This window comes from Pogona vitticeps, chromosome 6 (assembly GCF_051106095.1).
Source record: "Pogona vitticeps strain Pit_001003342236 chromosome 6, PviZW2.1, whole genome shotgun sequence".
Classification (NCBI taxonomy): domain Eukaryota; kingdom Metazoa; phylum Chordata; class Lepidosauria; order Squamata; family Agamidae; genus Pogona; species Pogona vitticeps.
In genome coordinates this window covers 116,728,663-116,748,024 of record NC_135788.1, presented here as the reverse complement: position 1 = coordinate 116,748,024, position 19,362 = coordinate 116,728,663, and the positions used below count along the sequence as shown (strand labels likewise).

The 19,362-nt window shown below is 50.2% G+C and overlaps 1 protein-coding gene across 4 annotated transcripts; it reads left to right on the top strand.

The window, feature by feature from the left end:
- Positions 1-310: 310 nt before the first annotated feature.
- On the top strand, positions 311-19,080 carry SALL2 (spalt like transcription factor 2). 4 transcript variants are annotated; one of them, XM_020809529.3, is made up of 4 exons: positions 311-467; positions 10,212-12,583; positions 16,033-16,547; positions 18,299-19,080. In XM_020809529.3, the coding sequence occupies exons 1-3, from the start codon at positions 395-397 to the stop codon at positions 16,519-16,521; spliced, it is 2,934 nt and encodes a 977-aa protein (XP_020665188.3). In that variant the 5' UTR covers positions 311-394; the 3' UTR covers positions 16,522-16,547; positions 18,299-19,080. The 4 variants fall into 4 exon arrangements, with proteins under 4 accessions (XP_020665188.3, XP_072833116.2, XP_072833115.2 ...); XM_072977015.2 differs by having other exon boundaries at positions 16,030-16,547; XM_072977014.2 differs by lacking the exon at positions 311-467 and adding an exon at positions 5,689-6,031.
- The last annotated feature ends 282 nt before the right edge of the window (positions 19,081-19,362 follow it).

Sequence of the window (19,362 nt, the reverse complement as noted above, 5' to 3'; positions counted from 1 at the left end):
CTTCTTTTCTCCATCTCTTGGGGCCAAAGATTCCCACAGGTTCCACCCCTCCATCCCAAATTCTGAAATCCTCAGGCAGGCCCCTGGGAAGGAAGGAGTTAAAGCCGCTTTCTCTCTTCCCCCCCCCCCTTCCCTTCCCAATCCCTGCTACTACAAAAGAAAAAGAGTGTACAGAAAGATTAAGAGTTTTGCTTTTACCAGGAGAGGCACAAAAGAGGGAGGCGGGTCCCTTGGGAATGCGAGTGTGAAAAGAGGAGGGGCGGGTTGTGGGGAGGGGGGGGTTGCAGGAGGGATCCCATTCCTGAGAGAAAAGGGGATCAGGTGCCCACTGGCTCCCCACCAAAGAGAGGAAACTTGGGGTCCCCTCCCCGGCCCCCCCCTCCTCCCTGCAGGGATGTCTCGGAGGAAACAGCGCAACCCCCAACAGCTCATCTCGGATTGTGAAGCATCCACGGCCTCTGAGAACGGTGGGTGCCCAGAAGGAGGGAGGGGAGCATTTTGGGGGGGGGAGCTGGGGGGGTGGACCTCTTCAAATGCCTGGCAGGTGCCACAGGTGGGCAGGTGGGGAGTTTCAGCCATGTGTGTGGGGGTGTCTCTTATGGGGCAGGGGATGGAGGTGCAAAAAAAGTTGCATCTTCAGAGAGGAAGGAAGTTCTGGAGACTCCCGGCCGGGGCTGGCCCGTGAGCAAATGTTACCTGGGAGTGTGGAAGTCAATCTCTCTCTGTAGCACACTGATAGGATCAAGTGGATCCAGCGAGATCCCAGAGGTCCTAGATCTAGAGATGCACCCCAAAGGTCCATGAGTGTGAGCATGGGCCATACTTTCTGATTCATGTGCATGCCGTGCGCTTATCCTACACGCATCCTTTCTGCCTCCCTCTCTCACATGCAGGATCCTATCAACTTTTATTCTTTTATTTTTTCTCACTCTCTCATGCGCGCGCACAGTGCATCACCGATCAAGGGGGATTCCATTCTCCCTTCCTCTTTAATGTCACGCCCTATAGGAAGCATAGGTGATTGCACTCGTGCATAGATACACACACAAAGCTGCTATCAGCAAAGATTTCGTAGGACCATCCGGCGCTCTCATGTTGTGAACAGAGGAAGTGCTTCTGCAGAGATGATCTCAGGATTCGCATCTCAAAAGCATGCCTCTGGGTGCAGAGACCTATTTTCATTGATGCAGCATTCGCATAAATTGTTGTAAAGCCTTCCCATCCCTCTGTAATTGTAGCATCCACACTTTCCAGAGGCGGAAGCAGGGCAAGGGGGGGTGAAAGATCTGAATTTTGCCCAAGGCCACCGAAGGGGACGCTCTCTACATAACAACCTAGTTCTGATCTCCATTTTCAGGAGTCTGTCTTCACTGCCCCCCCCTACAAATGTCCATATTGATTAAACTCTTTACTCCAGAACGCATCTTGTCCCAATCAGACAACAGGTGATTGGTAAGAAGGTGTTGGCCAGCCGCTTTAGGCGACTCAAAAAAATGAGCCAAGCTGCGTTGAGGCCAATCAGAGAAGCAAGAGGAAAAGGAAGAAGGTGAAATGGGGAAGATCTCCACTAGAGTTGACCCGGATGCCATGCCCAAAGTGACTCTAATCCAATCTAAGTGTACTAGAGATGAGAAAAGTTTTTATTTATTTTTTTTACTACCGCTTCTGGAGATCCCAAACAGCCAATGCCAAATGTAATTAAGAAGATAACTTTTCTCTCCTCTGCATTTTGATTCATAAACAGCCCAATACAAAGGATATTTGCCGAGAAATCCAGCCAACACCATTTTGTCACACCTGTCCGTCCATTCTAGGTCCTCTTGAGCCAAGACTACAGCCCTGTGTGCCTCTACTTGGGAGTAAGCCCCACTGAACACAGTGTGTTTTCCTTTCTTCCAGGGAAACATGCTTAGGATGGGACTCTCCTTTGGTTTTAAACGTGACACACGGATTATGTGCATGCAGGCATTGTGACACTCCTATCCTGATTTCCTGTGTAAATTCTTGCACACCTGTTGCCAAAGTCGCGCATAGGCTCCGCCACACTCTTTCTTGTCCACCATCGGAACCACCAGCCGCACATTCTCCCATGCCTCGGTTCCCTCCTTTCTCCTCAGATCCGCAGCGTGGCCGGGCCACAGGCAGTCTGCGATGCGCATCTCAGATCCATGCTTCCACTTGTGCTCTCTGGCTCTCTCTTCCCCCCCCCCGCCTCTCTCTCACACAAACACACACACACACAATTCGTACACAGGCCTCAGTGCCCTTTCACGTGCAGTTCCTGGGACGTTCCCAAGAAGACGGTCACACGCATAAGCGTTCTGTCACACTTCCTCACGCACATATTCAAGCCACACAGTGCCTCTTTTCAATGTTGTCTTCTCGCTGGCCTTTGTGCTGTTGCTAAGTAACTCACAAAGTCCTAGATAGTCTCTCTTGTGTTAAGTCAGGTCTCCCCCACCCCCCACCCCATGGCTCCCACCCCGTTTTAATTTTTTCCTTTTCTCGGGTCAACAATTGCGTGGGATAGACCGCGGTCCAGCAGCCTCTGAGATTTTGAGAGAGAAATGAGGAAGGGGCCCGACCAGTGCAGACCGATGCACTGGGCTTCTCCCTCCATGGAAGACTGCATTTTAGACAAATTTATGATCCCTTTGGGAAGTGGGTTTTCTTTACTTAGGTGAGAAGAAATTTGACTTTCATTAAGCGCAGCTCTCTGATCTATGGACTTTTACGGGCTTCCTGTAGTAGATCAACGTTCATAAACAAACTGCATCAGACATGGTTGTTGTGAGTTTTTCAGGCTCTTCGGCCGTGCTCTGAAGGTTGATCTTCCCGACGTTTTGCCAGTCTCTGTGGCTGGCATCTTCAGAGGACTGGAGTAGGAACTCTGCCCATGCTCTGTTGCATCCACAACAAAAACACACTGATCGCCATCATCGCCCTATCTCCTGAAAAGGACAATAGCTGTTCTCACAGCTATAAATACTCAACCATCCAACAGACAGCAACAGAGCATGGACAGAGTTCCTACTCCAGTCCTCTGAAGATGCCAGCCACGGAAACTGGCGAAACGTCAGGAAGAACAACCTTCAGAACATGGTCAAAGAGCCCAAAAAAACCACAACCACCATCAGATCCTGGCCGTGAAAGCCTTTGAGAATACATTGCATCAGACATATTTAAGGGTTATGTGGACCAGTTTGCACATGGGTGAGCCAATGTGGTATCCTCAGCCGAGGATTCAGGAGACCTGGGTTCAAATCCTTGTCAGTCTGGGAAACTCACTGTGGGAGGCAGCCACAGTAGACACTTCCTTGAATGTGTCAGGTATCTTTAAACCTCTATTAAGATTGCTGTAAGTCAGAAGCGGCTTGATGACATGTAAGAATAATTGTGGGCCGAAGGGTACGCCATCTGCATTTCAAGTTTATTTGTTTTATTTATTTAACTTATATGCCGGCCACACTACCCAAAGGTCTCTGGGCGGCTTACAAGAATTAAAATACGATAAAAACAATTAAAATGCAATTAAAAGATACACTCTTAAAAATTGCCATCTGGACCCACAGTTGATATTATTTCAATCAAAAGCCTTCTGGAACAAGAAGGTTTTGACCTGGCACCGAAATGTCATCAGCGTCGGTGCCAGGCAAATCTCAGTTGGGAGGGCGTTCCATAGTCTGGGGGCGGCTGCCGAAAAGGCCCTTTGTCTACAAGCCATCCCTCTTACCTCCTTAAGGGACGGCTCTTTCAAAAGGGCCCCCTGACTATATCTTAACTGTCAGGTAGGTTCATATGGAAGGAGGCGGTCCTTCAGGTACCCAAGTTTAAAACAAATGGAGCGCGGTGCTGTGTGGATTCATGTAGAAAAAAAGATTGCACATTTGAACAAAGGTTTCTGTGTAACACAGAAGCTTGCACCAGCTTTTGAGGACAAACTTATTTTGCCACCTGAGCCACAGGGAAAAAATAATGTTCTTTCTCTTTCCATGTTCAAGCAAATATTGACCAAAAACTGGCAATGAGCGAGTGCCCTACCTCACCCATCATAAAGCAGCAGGGCTATATAGAACCAGATCTTTTCTCCAAAATCTTGTTTCTTGGCATCGACCGCTGGATACTAGTGTGTTCTTCTGCTTAAAAACAGGGCTGGCCCTCTCATCTCTCATGGAGGCGGCTGTGCTTATGGGGAAGGGAATTTATTTATTTATTATTTATTCTGCTCCCTGGATTCATATCCCGTCTTTCCTCCGGTGAGCTGAAGGTGGCAGAGAAGACTCTCCTCCCTGCCCACAACAGCCCTCTGAGGGAGGCCAGGCCAAGAGATGGTGATGGCCTGAATCATAAAATCATGGAGTTGGAAGGGGTCTATAAGGCCACCAAGTTCAAGCCCCTGCTCAAGGCAGAAATCCAAGTCAAAGCAGATCTGACAGAGGGTGGTCCAATTTTCTCTCAGTGGCCTCCGTGTTTGGAGTGCTCACCACCTCCCGAAGCAATTGGTTCCATTTTTGTACCGCTCTAACAATTAGGAAGTTTTTCTTGATATTCAACCGAAATCTGGCTTCCTGTCACTCGAGCCCGTTGTTGCGTATCCTGCACTCTGGGATGATCGAGAACGGATCCTGCCCCTCCTGTATATGACAGCCTTTCAAGTACTTGGAAAGTGCTATCATACCTCTCCTCAGCCTCCTTTTCTCAAGGCTAAACATGTCGAATTCTTTGTCTTTCCTTATAGGGCTTGTTTTCCAGTCCCTTGAACCTCCTTGTTGCCCTCCCCTGAACTTGATCTCCAGTTTGTTGGCATCCTTCTTGAAATGTGGTGTCCAGAACTGGGCACAATACTCCAGATGAGGCTTAACCAGTGCTCAACAGAGGGCAACTAGAACCTCACAGGATTCGGAGACTATACCTCCATTAATGCAGCCTACAATAGTATTTGCCTTTTTTGTGACCACATCACACTGTTGGCTCATGTTCAGTTTGTGATCTATGACAACTCCAACCTCCTTCTTGCTTGTAGTATTGCTGAGCCAGGTATCCCCCATCTCGTAACTGTGTGTTTGGTTTATTTTCCTCAGGTCCCCTAGAGAGTTTTCTGAATTATAATCCAACCTTTTAACCCCCTGCACCACGCGGGGCTTTCTGGTTTGGGGGGAAATCTCTTTTGCACAGCTAATGCCAGAAAAAAGGTTAACTGTGGAAGCTCATCCTAGTGGGGGTTTGAACTCGAGAGTTTTCCTTCTCTTAGATGGGCTGCCTTATGGGGCTGAACGAGTCCCACCTACCCGGCCTGTTCCCTCACGGCATGGAGGACGATGGCTTCAATGACCCTGTCCAAAGTCATGGGCCATGCCATTTTTTGATTTTTATTTTTTTTTTAGGAGCTGTAATGGAAAAACCATAACCAAGTTCGGGAAAGCCAGGGGAGACGTGTGTTCGACGTCCCGTGTGAATGCCTTGACCCGGGTTGAGGATTCCTTTTATAACTTGGAGCAGCGGGAGTGGGGGGGGGGGTCCTCTTGGAAGCTCATCGGCTCCTTCCTGCCTGCCTGCCGGGGGCTCCCTCCATCCCTCTCGGCGCCTCCAGGTGCACTCCGGGGCCGGGGCGCACGGGGGCGCCGCGCCTGCCTGCCTGCCCTGCTTGCCGGCCGGCCGGCCGGCCTCCCTCCCTCCGTCCCTGCGGCGGCCACCACCACCGCTACCCTCCCGACACCAGAGGTCCCTGGTTGCAGCAGGAGCCGGGCGGCGGCGGGAGGGGAGCCGCTCTCTCTCTCTCTCGGCCGCCGAGCCCTCCCGTCTCCCCTTCTCCTCCTCCTCCTCCTCCTCCTCCTTCGGCGCCTCCATCCATCCTCCGGGGGATCGGAGGCCGGGATGAGCAGCCCCCAAGGGCGCCCGGGAGGAGAGCCTCCTCCGCCGCCGCAGCCCCAGCAGCCGCCGCCCCACCACGAGACGAGGGCCATGGCGGCGGCGGGCGTCGTCGGAAACCCGGGCGCCGGCGTCGAGGGCAGGAGGATGGCCGAGCCCGCAGGTGGGGGCGGGGGGCGGGGGGGTGTCGCTGCCCGGGGTGGGGGTGGGGAAAGGCGCAGGGTCAGGATCAGGCCCCCTTTCTGCGGCCGGGAGGGAGGGCGCCATCCCGAGGGGGGGCCCCCCTGGGCAATCGATCGGGGGATGGGGTGGGGTGGGGGGACCAAGCCAGCTAAGCCTTCCTCTTTCTCCCCCAACCCCATTCACACGTTCGTCTCTAGATCGGTGTCCTTCCCCCCCCCCAGCGCGCCAGGTCTGCCCCCCCCGTTTGTGGCCCATTCATTGGCCCGATCGCACCCGTTGGCTACTTCTTCCCCGGCCTTTTTTGTCCATTGTCCACCCTTCACACACATACACGCCCTCTTCTGCCCGGACGGGTGTGTGGATGATGGGGTCTGTAGGAGTTCCTCCCGATCCGGTGTGCAAATGCGGTGTTCATAACCCCCCCCCCCAGGGGAAAGCCCTGAACCCTGAAATCCTCAATTGACTGAGGGATTTCCACGGGGCTACCCAATCCCAGAATCCCCTCCTAGCTGGAGGATTCTGGGACTTCTAGTATAGCCCCCCCACACACACACACACACAAAGAGAGGATTCTGGGACTTGTAGTATAGTCCTACACACACACACACACAGAGAGAGAGAGGGACTTGTAGTATAGCCCTACACACACACAGAGGGACTTGTAGTATAGCCCTACACACACACACACACACACACGCACACAGAGGGACTTGTAGTATAGCCCTATACACACACACACACACAGAGGGACTTGTAGTATAGCCGTACACACACACACAAACACACACACACAGAGGGACTTGTAGTATAGCCCTACACACACACACACACACACACACAGAGGGACTTGTAGTATAGCCGTACACACACACACAAACACGCACACAGAGGGACTTGTAGTATAGCCCTACACACACACACACACACACACACACACACAGAGAGGGACTTGTAGTATAGCCGTACACACACACACAAACACGCACACAGAGGGACTTGTAGTATAGCCCTATACACACACACACACACAGAGGGACTTGTAGTATAGCCGTACACACACACACAAACACACACACAGAGGGACTTGTAGTATAGCCCTACACACACACACACACACACACACACACACACACACACACACACACAGAGGGACTTGTAGTATAGCCCTACACACACACACACACACACAGAGGGACTTGTAATATAGCCCCCCCCACACACACACACCCTCTCTATCTCCCTAGGGACCCCAGCAAGGATTAAAAACATGAAATTATGGGATTATTTTTGGGAAGGCAGTGCTTGTAAAACAGATCCCAAATTCTATGCTGGCGTATTGCCTTGAATAAGTTGATCAGGCAGCTTGGAAAGATGGAAGGGCGGTAGTTAGTTACCTGTAACTAGTTATTTCTGGAGAGAAAGAAAGGCTAAGATGAAATCACCTTTGCAAAGCAATGGAACCTTTAAGAAAGCTATTTCGGGGTGTGTGATATGTTTCAGTTTAGTGCCAAACATTACTGCGCTAAGGATGTTTTAAGGCATTTTTTAAGAAACAGGAATATTTCACGCGTGTTACTCTATTGATTCTAATTTTGTAAGTAACGGAAGGAGCAGCTGAACAGGAAAGTGGAATGGATTACTTGTCTGGCACTGGAAATGAATTCATGTCTAAAAATTTATTGAGTAACAAGAAATTACCACTTGATTATTGTTACAGGTAAAGGGAAGACGTTATTGTTAGAAACTGATTTTCCAAGCTTGGCAAGAAAATGTGCACATATTTCATTATTTTGAGACTTTGGGGAAGCTAAATCTCACCCTTAGGTCCAACTAGAGAAAACTCATTGAATTAAAGCTGACTTACTAAACTCCCATTGATTCAATGGGGTGCAGAACCAATGCAGTGCAGCTGATCATATTGGTTTAGAACTCAAGAGATGTGGGTTCAAATCTCCGTCTGGCCAAGAAAATTCATGGGGATGTGGCACTTAAAATTTAAATACTTTGGAAAACATATAAGGTATTAGAGTTTGTTTGTTTGTTTGTTTATTTATTTATTTATTTATTTATTTATTTATTTATTTATTTATTTATTTATTTATTTATTTATCTGATTTATATCCCGCCCATCTGGTCTGGTCGAGTTGTCATAAGTTAGAATTCATGTGACTAGCACATAACATGCACAATTCACCGGGACGTGAAATGAATTGGAATTAAGATGGAATTAATTATTTTGGTCTGCTTTCATTTAGTTGCTACAATACTACAGTTTTATACACCTTTAAAACTTAGAATAAATGCTAAATAAAGTAAGAGAAGGCCTGAATAAATACCTTTCTTGAGGAAAAATGGGCTTGAACTTTTATATCACCTTTTTGATGGAAAGGCCCAAGATAAAGGGTGCAGAAGACTGAGAACAGCTGGTCTATAGGAATACTCGTACAGTAGGTGGGAGTGAAATTATTGCCTTCATTCTCTGTTTTCTGGACAGAAGGATGTGTGTGTGAATGGGCAGATCCTTACAAAGATAGGGGGCTGGTAAATGTTGGAAACTATTACAACTAGTGTTGGCTCCCAGATCTATTTAAAAACAAAACTGTTTGTCATCCCGATAAAAAACTCACACACTATCTATATTTCCCAGTATGTCCAGTTCTTCTGAATGCCTCTTCTATAGTTCACCCAACTTCTTTTACACCTAAACCTTTGCCACATTGGACTGTTTACCAAGCTGGTAATGAAATGAGGATGATGAGAACTCGGAACTCGGTTTCCTTCAGATTTGTTTCCCATTAAAATGAGAACGTCTGAAATCCTGTTCTGTAATTTAAGCCAATTTAAGGCTAATGATGACATGACCAGGGGTGACTTTTTTTTAAAAAAATGAAGCATTTCCTACTTCTGTCACACACCTCCTATGTAATCCTGTTCATGGCCAGAAAGCCTTCGGAGCCACAGGATTGGAGGAGGAAGTTTTTGATTGATGAAAATCTATGCTGATGGGCCTGGCTTTGTACCATTAAGCTCTCGTGTTCCCTCCCAAGGATCTCCAGTTGAAGAACTGGTTGCAGGGTTTAAAAGAGCCACTGCCTGTCATAGTCACAGTCTTACTCATGAGCAATGCCTTAGGTAGAGCAGTAATCAAGTTCAGTACAGTGGTGCCTCGCTTAATGAGCGCACCGTTTAACGACGAATCCGCATAGCGATCTGTTTTTTCAGATCGCTAATGCGATCGCATTGCGATGTTTACAATGACAAAACATTGCATTGCGATGTTTTTTTAAACAGCTGATCGGTGGTTCCAAAATGGCTGCCAGATGCCCAAAATGGCTGCCGCAACCATTTTCGCGCCCTGCCCTCGCTTACCGGGGCACCACTGTACTTTGAAAAGGAAGTCAGGATTCTTGCACCCTTAACAGGTCTGCAGAAGAGGGAATTTCCAAACAGCATATATTGCACAAAACTCCATTTTGAACACAATTATTAAAGGGTCAAGGGAAATACCTCTTTTTGCATCTGGCCACTTTGTTCTGGATATCAGTTGTCAAGGAGCAAACGGGAGAGAAAGCTTTTGTGATCGCATCCTGCTTGCAGGCGTCCTGCAAGCTAGGATACTGTATTAGGCTAGTCTAGATCCTCTTAATTACAGCTGCTGGTATAATACAGTTGATGAAAATGTGGGCCAAAATAAAAAGTCATGAGTTAGTGTTGAGATTTGTACAGCTCAGCACCCGGGAATGGATGCCTTTTCTAACTCCTTAACTTGCAGCAGTTTGCCAAGGAGATTGACACCAACAGCGCTACATTGGCATAAAAACTCAGTAGAATTTTAGCCAGGGTGTATTTTTGCTCCTTCAAATCTGACGGTGTCGCCTACAGATTTCTGAACTCTGAATGCATACAGGGGAGGGAGGTGTTCGGGAGCTCTGTCCAGCTGAACGAAATGCTGTCGTCCTCGTCAGCATGATTCCAGATCTCTCAGCATAGCTTGAAAAGGTTCCTTCTTTTTTATTTCGGACAACGGTTCCTGGTATGGCCGGGTGTTTTCTGGGGGTCGCTGTGCAAAACGGGAACTTTCCCGAACTCTCTTCTGGACGGACCTAGAATAATCACACCATCCTCTTCCCTCCGTTCTTCTCTTTCTCTTCTCCCTCCAGGTGACCTTGGAGGAGGCGGCTCGGCCCCATTCTCCTGTCCCTCCTGCCATATCAGCTGCAAGGATCCTTCCGAGTTGGTGGCTCACGTGGATTCCGGCTGTCTGGAGCCCCCCACGTGCTCGGCGGCCACGGCCACCTCTGCTGCTGGCCAAGACCACACCTTTGTCTCTTCCTCCTCGTCCTCCTCCTCCTCCGTCGAGGTCCGCCCCGAAAGCCCTCCGAGCATGGACATGGAGTCCGGGGCTCTGCTGACGGACCCCAACCAAGAGCCGGTTCCTCCCGGCCCGCCTCGCCCTCCTCCACAACCTATGCCTCCCGCAGCTTCCGTTCCTTCCGGGCACCTCAACATCCCTCTTATCCTGGAGGAGCTTCGGGTGCTGCAGCAGCGCCAGCTCCACCAAATGCAGATGACGGAGCAGATCTGCCGCCAGGTGTTGCTTTTGGGCTCCCTGGGCCAAGCGGGCTCCTCGACGCCTTCCGCAGAGCCGGCGCCGATCGCCGCTGTTCCACCCAAGCCACCCTTGCCGGTCTTTTCCATCAAAACGGAGCCCGGGAGAACCCAGGCGTCCGGCTCCCCCGAAGTGCCCAAACCGGCCTTCTTCCACCTCTACCATCCTTTCCCCAGCGGCGCCAGGGTCCCCAAAGCCGAGCAGCTCCTGGCCCCGGCTTTCCCGACGGCCACGGGCCTCCTGGCCGCTCAGTGCCTGGGCGCCGCTCGGGGTCTGGAGCAGGCCACCTCGCCGGGCTTGCTCCGGCAAAAGAACGGCGGGGGCGCCGGGGACGCCGGCTTGGAGGAGAAGCCGGGCGGGCGCCACAAGTGCCGCTTCTGCGGCAAAGTGTTCGGCAGCGACAGCGCCCTCCAGATCCACCTGCGCTCCCACACGGGTGAGCGCCCTTACAAGTGCAACATCTGCGGCAACCGCTTCACCACCCGGGGGAACCTGAAGGTGCATTTCCACCGTCACCGGGAGAAGTACCCCCACGTTCAGATGAACCCCCACCCGGTTCCCGAGCATCTCGATTACGTCCTCACCGCCTCGGGGCTGCCCTACGGCATGTCGGTGCCGCCGGAGAAAGCCGAATCCGGAGAGGAGACGCCGACGCCTCCGGCCGCGGAACGCAAGGCCCTGAGCGCGACTGAGAGCCTGACAATCCTTTCCGGGGCCTCCCCGTCTTCGGCGGCCCAGGCCCTGCCGACCTTCAACAAGCTGGTCCTGATGAAGGCGGTGGAAGCGAAGGGCAAAGGGGACGAGAACACTCCTCCGGAAAGGGAGTCCGAGGGTACCCGGCTTCAGTTGGGGAAGTTGGTGGGCTCCTTGCCCAGCTGGGCCTTGTTGGCCAACCACTTCAAAGCCGGAGCCGCGGTGGGGCCTTTCCCGTACGTCCTGGAGGCATCGCCCTCGGAAACCTCCAAGCTGCAGCAGCTGGTGGAGAAGATCGACCGCCACGGGTCTCCCTCGTCTTCCTCCTGCACGGCCCCCGTGACCGCCGCCCAAGCCGCGGCCGGTTCCTCGTCCTCTGCATCCCCGCCCGCCTCGTCGTCGTCGTCGTCTTCCGGACCCAACCAGTGCGTCATCTGCTTGCGGGTCCTGAGTTGCCCCCGGGCTCTGCAACTTCACTACGGGCAGCACGGAGGGGAGCGGCCGTTCAAGTGCAAAGTGTGCGGGCGGGCCTTTTCCACCCGGGGGAACCTGCGGGCCCACTTTGTGGGCCACAAGACCAGCTCGGCGGTCCGCGCTCAAAACTCTTGCCCCATCTGCCAGAAGAAGTTCACCAACGCCGTCAGTCTCCAGCAGCACGTCCGCATGCATCTCGGCGGGCAGATCCCCAACGGGGCGCTCCTCCCCGAGCCTTCCATTTTGGAAGGGGCCCCGCTGGTGGAAGGGGAGAAGCCGCATCAGCAGCCGGAGCAGCAGCAGCAACAGATCCAGGCGGCTTCTCCTCAAGAGGACGACCTTTCGGAGGAGGACGAAGAAGAACCCACCGACGAAGACTCGATGGAAAGCAGCGGGGAGAAGGTGGAAGGGCTGTCCAGTCCCGAACGGGAGGCCGCGGGGGCTACCAAAGAAGGAGAGGCAGTGGGGCGGGCAGACGAAGAGGAGGATGGGGGAGCCCCGCCGTCTGAGCCCGGAAGCCCGCCACGGCCCATGCAGGAAGAAAACGTCGAGATGGGAAAAGTGGGCGGGGGAGCTCCTCAAGAGGAGGAGGAGAATCAGGAGAAGGAGAAGGCGGCGGGAGGGGAAGGCCCATCTGAGACCCAGCACGGTAGTCAAGCCAAAGAGGGGCTGCTGCCGTTGGTGTGTGGGATCTGCAAACAGGCCTTCCCTGACCGGGCAGCTTTGCGGAAACATGCAGTGACTGTCCACCAACAGGTGAGAGAGAAACGGAGCGCTTTTCCCTTTTTGCAGTGACCCGGGCTTCATTTATTCCCACGTGGTCCCCTCGGCCATCTTTTTTTTTAGCGATGTAGGGATTCCAACTTGGCCCTCCTCTAGAGGCAGCCCCGGGCCGTGCCGCCACCCCTTCTTGGGGTGGGGTGGGGTGGTCCATCCTTGTCGCCAAGAAGGATTCAGAGCTTCTGTGTCTTGTTCATGACTCTGAGCTTGAAAAATTAGTATTAAAAAGTAATAAACTGCACTTCGGCCATGCCTTTTGTTAGCTAGTAGTATAGTTGCAATTTGTAAAACTTTTTGATTTGATTTGATTTATATACTGCCCCATTATTGCAAGTACGTACAATGCTGGGCAGTTTACAGGACTAAATTTTTAAAAGCCCACATAGCAATACATATATCTTCCTTGCTACTCAAATTGGTTTTTTCTTTTAAATAGCCAGAATGCTATTGGGATTTTACTCTGGGGCAAGTGAAATGGATGAAGTGGCAGAAGGAAATTACAGTTGTTTAACAAGTAGCCGTTGGCATACCTGGTCACATCCCTTGTCGTGTGATTGGCACACGACTGGCAGTTTCTCTTACTTTGGAGTAAAATCCGAATAGTTAAAATCCCTCTTATTTTGCAAAAATTATTCTTCGTTACATTACAACTTTTATGTAACTTAGTTATTTGAAAAAAAGAATGGATTAGAAGTACCATATTTTCCCCATGTATAAGACGCCCCCATGTATAAGACACCCCCACTTTTCTAATCCAAAATTAAGAAATCTAAGTGGGGTTTAGCATGTGTAGGGGGAAGGGGATCAAAGTGCTGCAAGATTGCTTTGATCCCTGCTTTCCCCTCCACTTGTTTTTGTTCTCTCCTCAGCGTACTTCCGTGTATAAAACGACCCTCAATTTTTAGTCTAAAGATTTTAGACAAAAGTATAGTCTTATACATGGAAAAATATGGTAACTATTGCTTCCCATCACTGTCTAGGCCAGTGGTGTCGAACTGTGGCCCTCCAGATGTTCTTGGCCTTCAACTCCCAGAAATCCTGGCCAGCAGAGGTGGTGGTGAAGGCTTCTGGGAGTTGAAGTCCAAGAACATCTGGAGGGCCACAGTTCGACACCACTGGTCTAGGCTATCATGTCTTACACAAGCACTGTAATTGTCTCTCTCACTCTTGCCGTGCCATTATGGCTTACGGGGTGGACCCTTCTGTAGGGTCAAGGGGCAGACCCCCTTGAACACCTAGCCCCACAGGAAATTACCTGCCCCCCAAGAGTAATTCAGGGGTGCTTTGCTGTGTGAGTGCAATTTTGTCCCTTCCTAAGCCTGTTTGAGGAACTATTCTAGACATAGGAAGTGACTTAATGGATTATTTCCATATTTTTTTAAAGGACTTTTTTAAAGCCTAGGATAACCCCCAAGGGGAGGAGAATTGTGTTTATAGGGCAAATTTTATCCCCTTGAAAGCAATATTTGGGCAGTGCCGAAGGTGGGAGGGGAGAGAGAGGGGTTTTTTTGGCCAACCCCTGCTTCGGAGTGAGATAAAAAATATTTGCAGGTTGGAGTGTTACGAAAGGACCACTAACGTTTAATCATTCCTTACTTCATTTTCGCTGTCAGAGATGGGGAGATCATTAGTTAAGTGATGGGACATTTTTGAAAACTGTCCACAAGGACGTGACCGTTTCTTCTTTTGCCTCAGGCAGCAAAATGTCCCGATATCATGGTCTCTTCGTCCTCTATGACTTACTTTCCTGCAAGAGTCACATCATCATACCGGTGACTCTTTTCCTCTTGGTTATCGTGCATGAGACCAAAAGCGATCTGGTGCCATTCTTTGGAGAAATCGTTGCTAGACAACAGAAAACGTAGACATCTCCAGCAGCCAAAAAAAAAAGAGAGAGAGAGAAAGAGAGAGAGGCTCAGGTTTCTCCCAGTTACAAGAGAAAATGTCTGCAGATGATGGTTAATCCACGTGGATTCTCTTCTAAGGGAATCTTGGGACTTATAGCATGGCAAGAAATCTGATTATTTTTAACGGTATCTGAAAACTCCCCGAGATCCCCTTCATCCTGACCTCAGTTTCTCTCGATGCCTGGATGTATTCATCCTTCTGCCTCCCTTCCTTCCCTTCTTCTCCTTCCTCTGATTTGGCACTTCCTTCTTCAGTTCCCTTAAGTCAACGGTTCCCAAACAGTTGTGACTTTTTTCGCTTCCTCCCCCCCCCCCGACCTAAACTATTGGGAGTGCCACAGCCAGTGACAATAAGTCAGGAAAGCCACAAATTAAAAAAAAGGTTGGGAACCACTGCTATTCAGCATCAAATTACGTACCTGGTCTTTCATGGGGAGAGCTGTCATTATCAAGACTCAGTTTTGTGTTTCTGCTGCCCCTGGGTATCAAAATATGCTAGTTACTGCCCCTCTAGGGACGTGGTGGCGCTGCGGATTAAACCGCAGAAGCCTCTGTGCTGCAAGGTCAGAAGACCAGCCATCGTAAGATCGAATCCACGCGACGGAGGGAGCTCCCCTCGCTTGTCCCAGCTCCTGCCAATCTAGCAGTTTGAAAGCATGCAAAAATGCAAGTAGATAAATAGGGACCACCTTGGTGGAAAGGTAATGGCGTTCTGTGTCTAGTCTCGCTGGCCACGTGACCACGGAAACTGTCTTCGGACAAACGCTGGCTCTACGGCTTGGAAACGGATGAGCACCGCCCCCAAGAGTCGGACACAACTGTACTTAATGTCAGGGGAACCTTTACTGCCCCTCTAAAACAGAGTGCCAGCTTTGGGACCACCGTACTGTAATAAGCACTGCAGGAAACTTCAGCTTTCCATCAGACTCGTATATCCTGATCAGAAATGAGACATGATGGAAGTTGTAGTTCAACCATATTTGAGGGCTAAATATTCCCCACTTCTGCTGTAAATGAAGTTCCTCTCAAGGTATTTCTGAAAATGGTGGTACAAAATCCCTCCTATTGTAGCTCCTGATGTAGCTGCTGGGATGGAACTATGTAGTAGACGCTCTCCGTATCCACGTATCCGTATCCTGCGGATGCTGAAAAATGTGGATTACGTTGAACGCTATTTTAATAGCACTATAGCATGGTCTCTGGCTCCCTCTCGTGACCAGTTCTGGTCATTTCCCCTTCAGAAATAGGTGTTTCCAGGATTCTTACTATTTTCAGACCATGGATAAGTGAATCCGTGGATAGTGATCCCGCGGATAAGGGGGATCACTGTCGTTTTCCCAGAGGATTCGAATAGCTGCTCTCAAAACTATAAATCCTGGAGGGGATCTTGGTTTAAAAGTTTGACCTTTAGCCTCCGACGTTCTCTTTCTCTCCGTTAGCACTGCATTCCCTTTGGGCGGTTCAGGCCCGATCCACCATCGTCGTTCATTGTCTTACAGCTCTCTCTTCCTCCAGCAGGTCCACCCCGGCAGCCACGCCTGGAGCAGCAGCAACAGCAGCCTGGCACGCCGTGGACGGCGGCCGCCTCTCGAAGGCCCCGTGGCGGGGCTGTCGAGCGGTCAGGTCAAGCTGCGAGACTTCCTGGGACGTGACCTACCAGCCCAGCTCGTGGGGGTGGGACCCCTCTCCTTCTGGAATCAGTACACGGCCTTCCTCTCCGGGGGTCTCCCAACCAAGCCGGCCCACAGCGTTGCTGTTCCCACCTCTTCTTCTTCCTCCTCTTCCTCCTCCTCCTCTTCCTCTTCTGCTTCCACCATGGTCACACAGGGCTTCTTTGGATCAAGCCTCCCCCTGGGGAAAGGAAGTCCAGGCGAGACCAAGGAGAAACCTCCGCCGGTGGGGCCGGTGCTGCTGCTTCCCCCACCCCCACCCCCACCCCCACCTCCGCCCCCCTCTGCCCAGGCCCCAGAAGTCATCCCAGAGGGCCAAGGAAAGGGGGAGAAGTAGCTTCACCTCGACCTCACCTCCATCAGGTAAGGAATCCAGATTGGATCGGCACTTCTTCATGGGAGTAACCCTTTCAGGCTGTTCCACAGTCATAGAGTTGGGATCATTTTTTTGCTCACTGGTCCATATTTTAGCTTCCACCCCCCTGTCCTGTCGTTAGGTAGGTGACACAGCCAGCTCGGAGGGCAGATTTGCAGTGTCGCGATAGGATGCCACACGATTCGCGTTCTTGTTATTGTATGTTTACTGCCAAGGTTGGGGAGATTTCCTGCTGCATGTCCCAAAATACTGTATTTTTCTGTGTATAAGACTATACTTTTGTCTAAAGTCTTTAGACTAAAAATTGAGGGTTGTCTTATACAGGGAAGTAAGCTGAGGAGAGAAAAACAAGTGGAGGGGAAAGCAGGGATCAAAGCGATCCTGCAGAGCTTTGATCCCTTTCCCCCCTACACTTGCTAAGCCCCACTTGGATTTCTTAATTTTGGATTAGAAAAGGGAAAAATACTGTATTAACTCAGTGATTTAGAGGTCTCGAGCTCTGACGTCAGAGGTTGGGAGTTCATTTCCCCCATTGGGCCTCCTTGACAAGCTGGACTTGATGTTCCCTAAGGGTCTCTTCCAGCCCTGCATTTCTAAGGTGGTGGTGGTGGTTATTGATGTTGTTGTTATGCGTCTTAGCTTAGATAAGAGGACATCGTTTTGTTGTTCCTTCACAGGCAGCAGCCTATCTTAGGGCAATGCTGTATATTATGAAATCTGACCATAATCATCATCATGCGCCATCAGTTCTGATTTTCAGGGTTTTCCAGAATATTCAGAAATGGTTTTCCGTTCCCTTCCGGTGCCCCTCTAGTTGAGTTCTTGAACTTCTCTTTTTTACTCAGACCCCAAAGTAGAGCTGAACTTATTAATCTTTATGAATTGTTGAATGTCAGTCGAAGAAGGAAAATGCAGGCGGGGATGGAATATCGGCAGGAAGGCAAAATCGGCCGGTAGAAACCATGATTAAGAACATTCCATACTGTAACATTCTGTTGCAGTAAGGTTCCCACTCATGGCTCCTAAGTCCTCCCTTGAATTTCTTGAATTTCCTTCTCAAGCTGTCTCAGCCAACAACACTGGAGGACTACCGAGCTTTAGTTGCCCCGAGGAGGGAAATGACGACAACATGCTGTGTTTCTAGCATTGATGTGACCAATGACACGAGAGAAGTTTCCTTCCAAATATCCCTTTTCTTGCATCACTGTTAATAATGCAAGAAACCCTGTTTTGAAAAGTTCTTCATGCTCTTAGGGATAGGCTGTTTGGATCTTCTGGACTACAAATAGCATAATTCTTCATTCTGGGATCTCTTAGCTGCCCTGCCAACATCTTATTAACACCAGAATGTGATCCACCAGGGAGGAAGGTCTAAATGAGAAGACCTTGAACTTTTGCTAGGGCTGGTTCTAGCTGAGCTTCCAGTTCCTGCTGCAGGGGTGGCCCAGGCGGGTTTCTTTCTAAGCAGGAAGCTTGGGTGGGAGCTTGGCCTCGGTAAACCTTAGACCTTTCCTCCAGGCACATCCCGTTCAGGTGTTGGTAGCTGACTGCCCCATGCTGAGGGGGATTCTGGGAGACTGGGGGATTCTGGGAGACTGGAAGAGTTTCTTTTCCAAGCTCCAGAGCAGTTGCTGTTACTTATAGAATAGCTATGACAGAGGGTGTGTTTAAACAGGATGCCTGGATTCTCCTTTCTTTCTAATGTTAACCCTTTTTTTTCTCTCTCCTTCTTTTCCAGGAGGAACTTGATCTAGTGATACCAAGGGTGGGGGAAGAGAGAAGACCCACTCACCCCCCAGCCCTGCAGGAGAAGCGGCTCCGGTCAGATTTTAGCAGGATTTTAGTCTTTTTACTTTTAATGTAGCTTGGATGTCCATTGGCCAGAAGGCAGAGAGTCCCGGCAGAGTGGCTGCCTCCTTCTCTGGGGCAAAAAAAAGCAGGGTAACTGCCCAGTCTAGTCCAGAAGTTGAAAGAGGTCTTGTATCCCAACGTGCCCCAGCAGAATTGGCTCTTATTTGTAGCAAAGGGTGGTGGTGGGTAGCCCCCTGATGATACCCCCCCCAGCCACCTTTTCCTGATCACAAAACCCAAGGATAATCTTAGGGAAGTGGCCTCATCTTTATGCAGATGGCAAATATGCAGCCGTTGTGATGCTGTTGGACTGCAGTTCCCATGAACCTTCCCCGTTGGCTCTGCTGCCTGGGGCTGATGGGACTTGTAGTTGATGGACATCTGGTTGTCCGTCCCAGGGTACACCCTGAACGTTTAGCATTTTGTTCATCAACAGGGGGCAGCGGCGAGTACAGGGCATTTCGAAGACGCTGCAAGAAGGTTCCCACCCTAAAAACGATAGGTCAACACGGAATGGAAGAGTTGAGATCTGGAATCGTTTATCCCTCTCGTTCTCTATAAACAAGGGCCACCCTCTGAATGAAGCAATCTTTCTTGACTGAATGTACGAGTTTTAAAATGATTGAATCTGCATATATTTGCATATGAATAAAAATCAGTACACTGAAAGGAACATTGTGGTTTTCTTCATTTTTCAGGCACAGCCAGCCAGCCCCATCTTACTCAAATTCTCTTTTTCCACTAACTCGGCTGTTTACTGATTAGTGAGCTTTCATTGCTCTTGCTACTGAAATACAATTTTTTTAAAAATGCGGCCTCGATTTAATAATCAAGTAAAATGGAGCTGCTTGGATAACGGACAATTTTTCTGTGACTGTGGAGAAATTCGATCCATGCAGCACCTATTTGCGTGCCATTTCTGTCCAGCCGTATGTACCAAGGAAGATCTAG

Bases quoted from the DNA above. Each gene is read 5' to 3' on its own strand.
- SALL2 (XM_072977016.2), top strand. From the start codon at position 5,875: ATGAGCAGCCCCCAAGGGCGCCCGGGAGGAGAGCCTCCTCCGCCGCCG. The intron at 6,032-10,211 runs GTGGGGGCGGGG...TTCTCCCTCCAG, and splicing joins GAGGATGGCCGAGCCCGCAG to GTGACCTTGGAGGAGGCGGC. The intron at 12,584-16,029 runs GTGAGAGAGAAA...CTCTTCCTCCAG, and splicing joins CAGTGACTGTCCACCAACAG to CAGGTCCACCCCGGCAGCCA.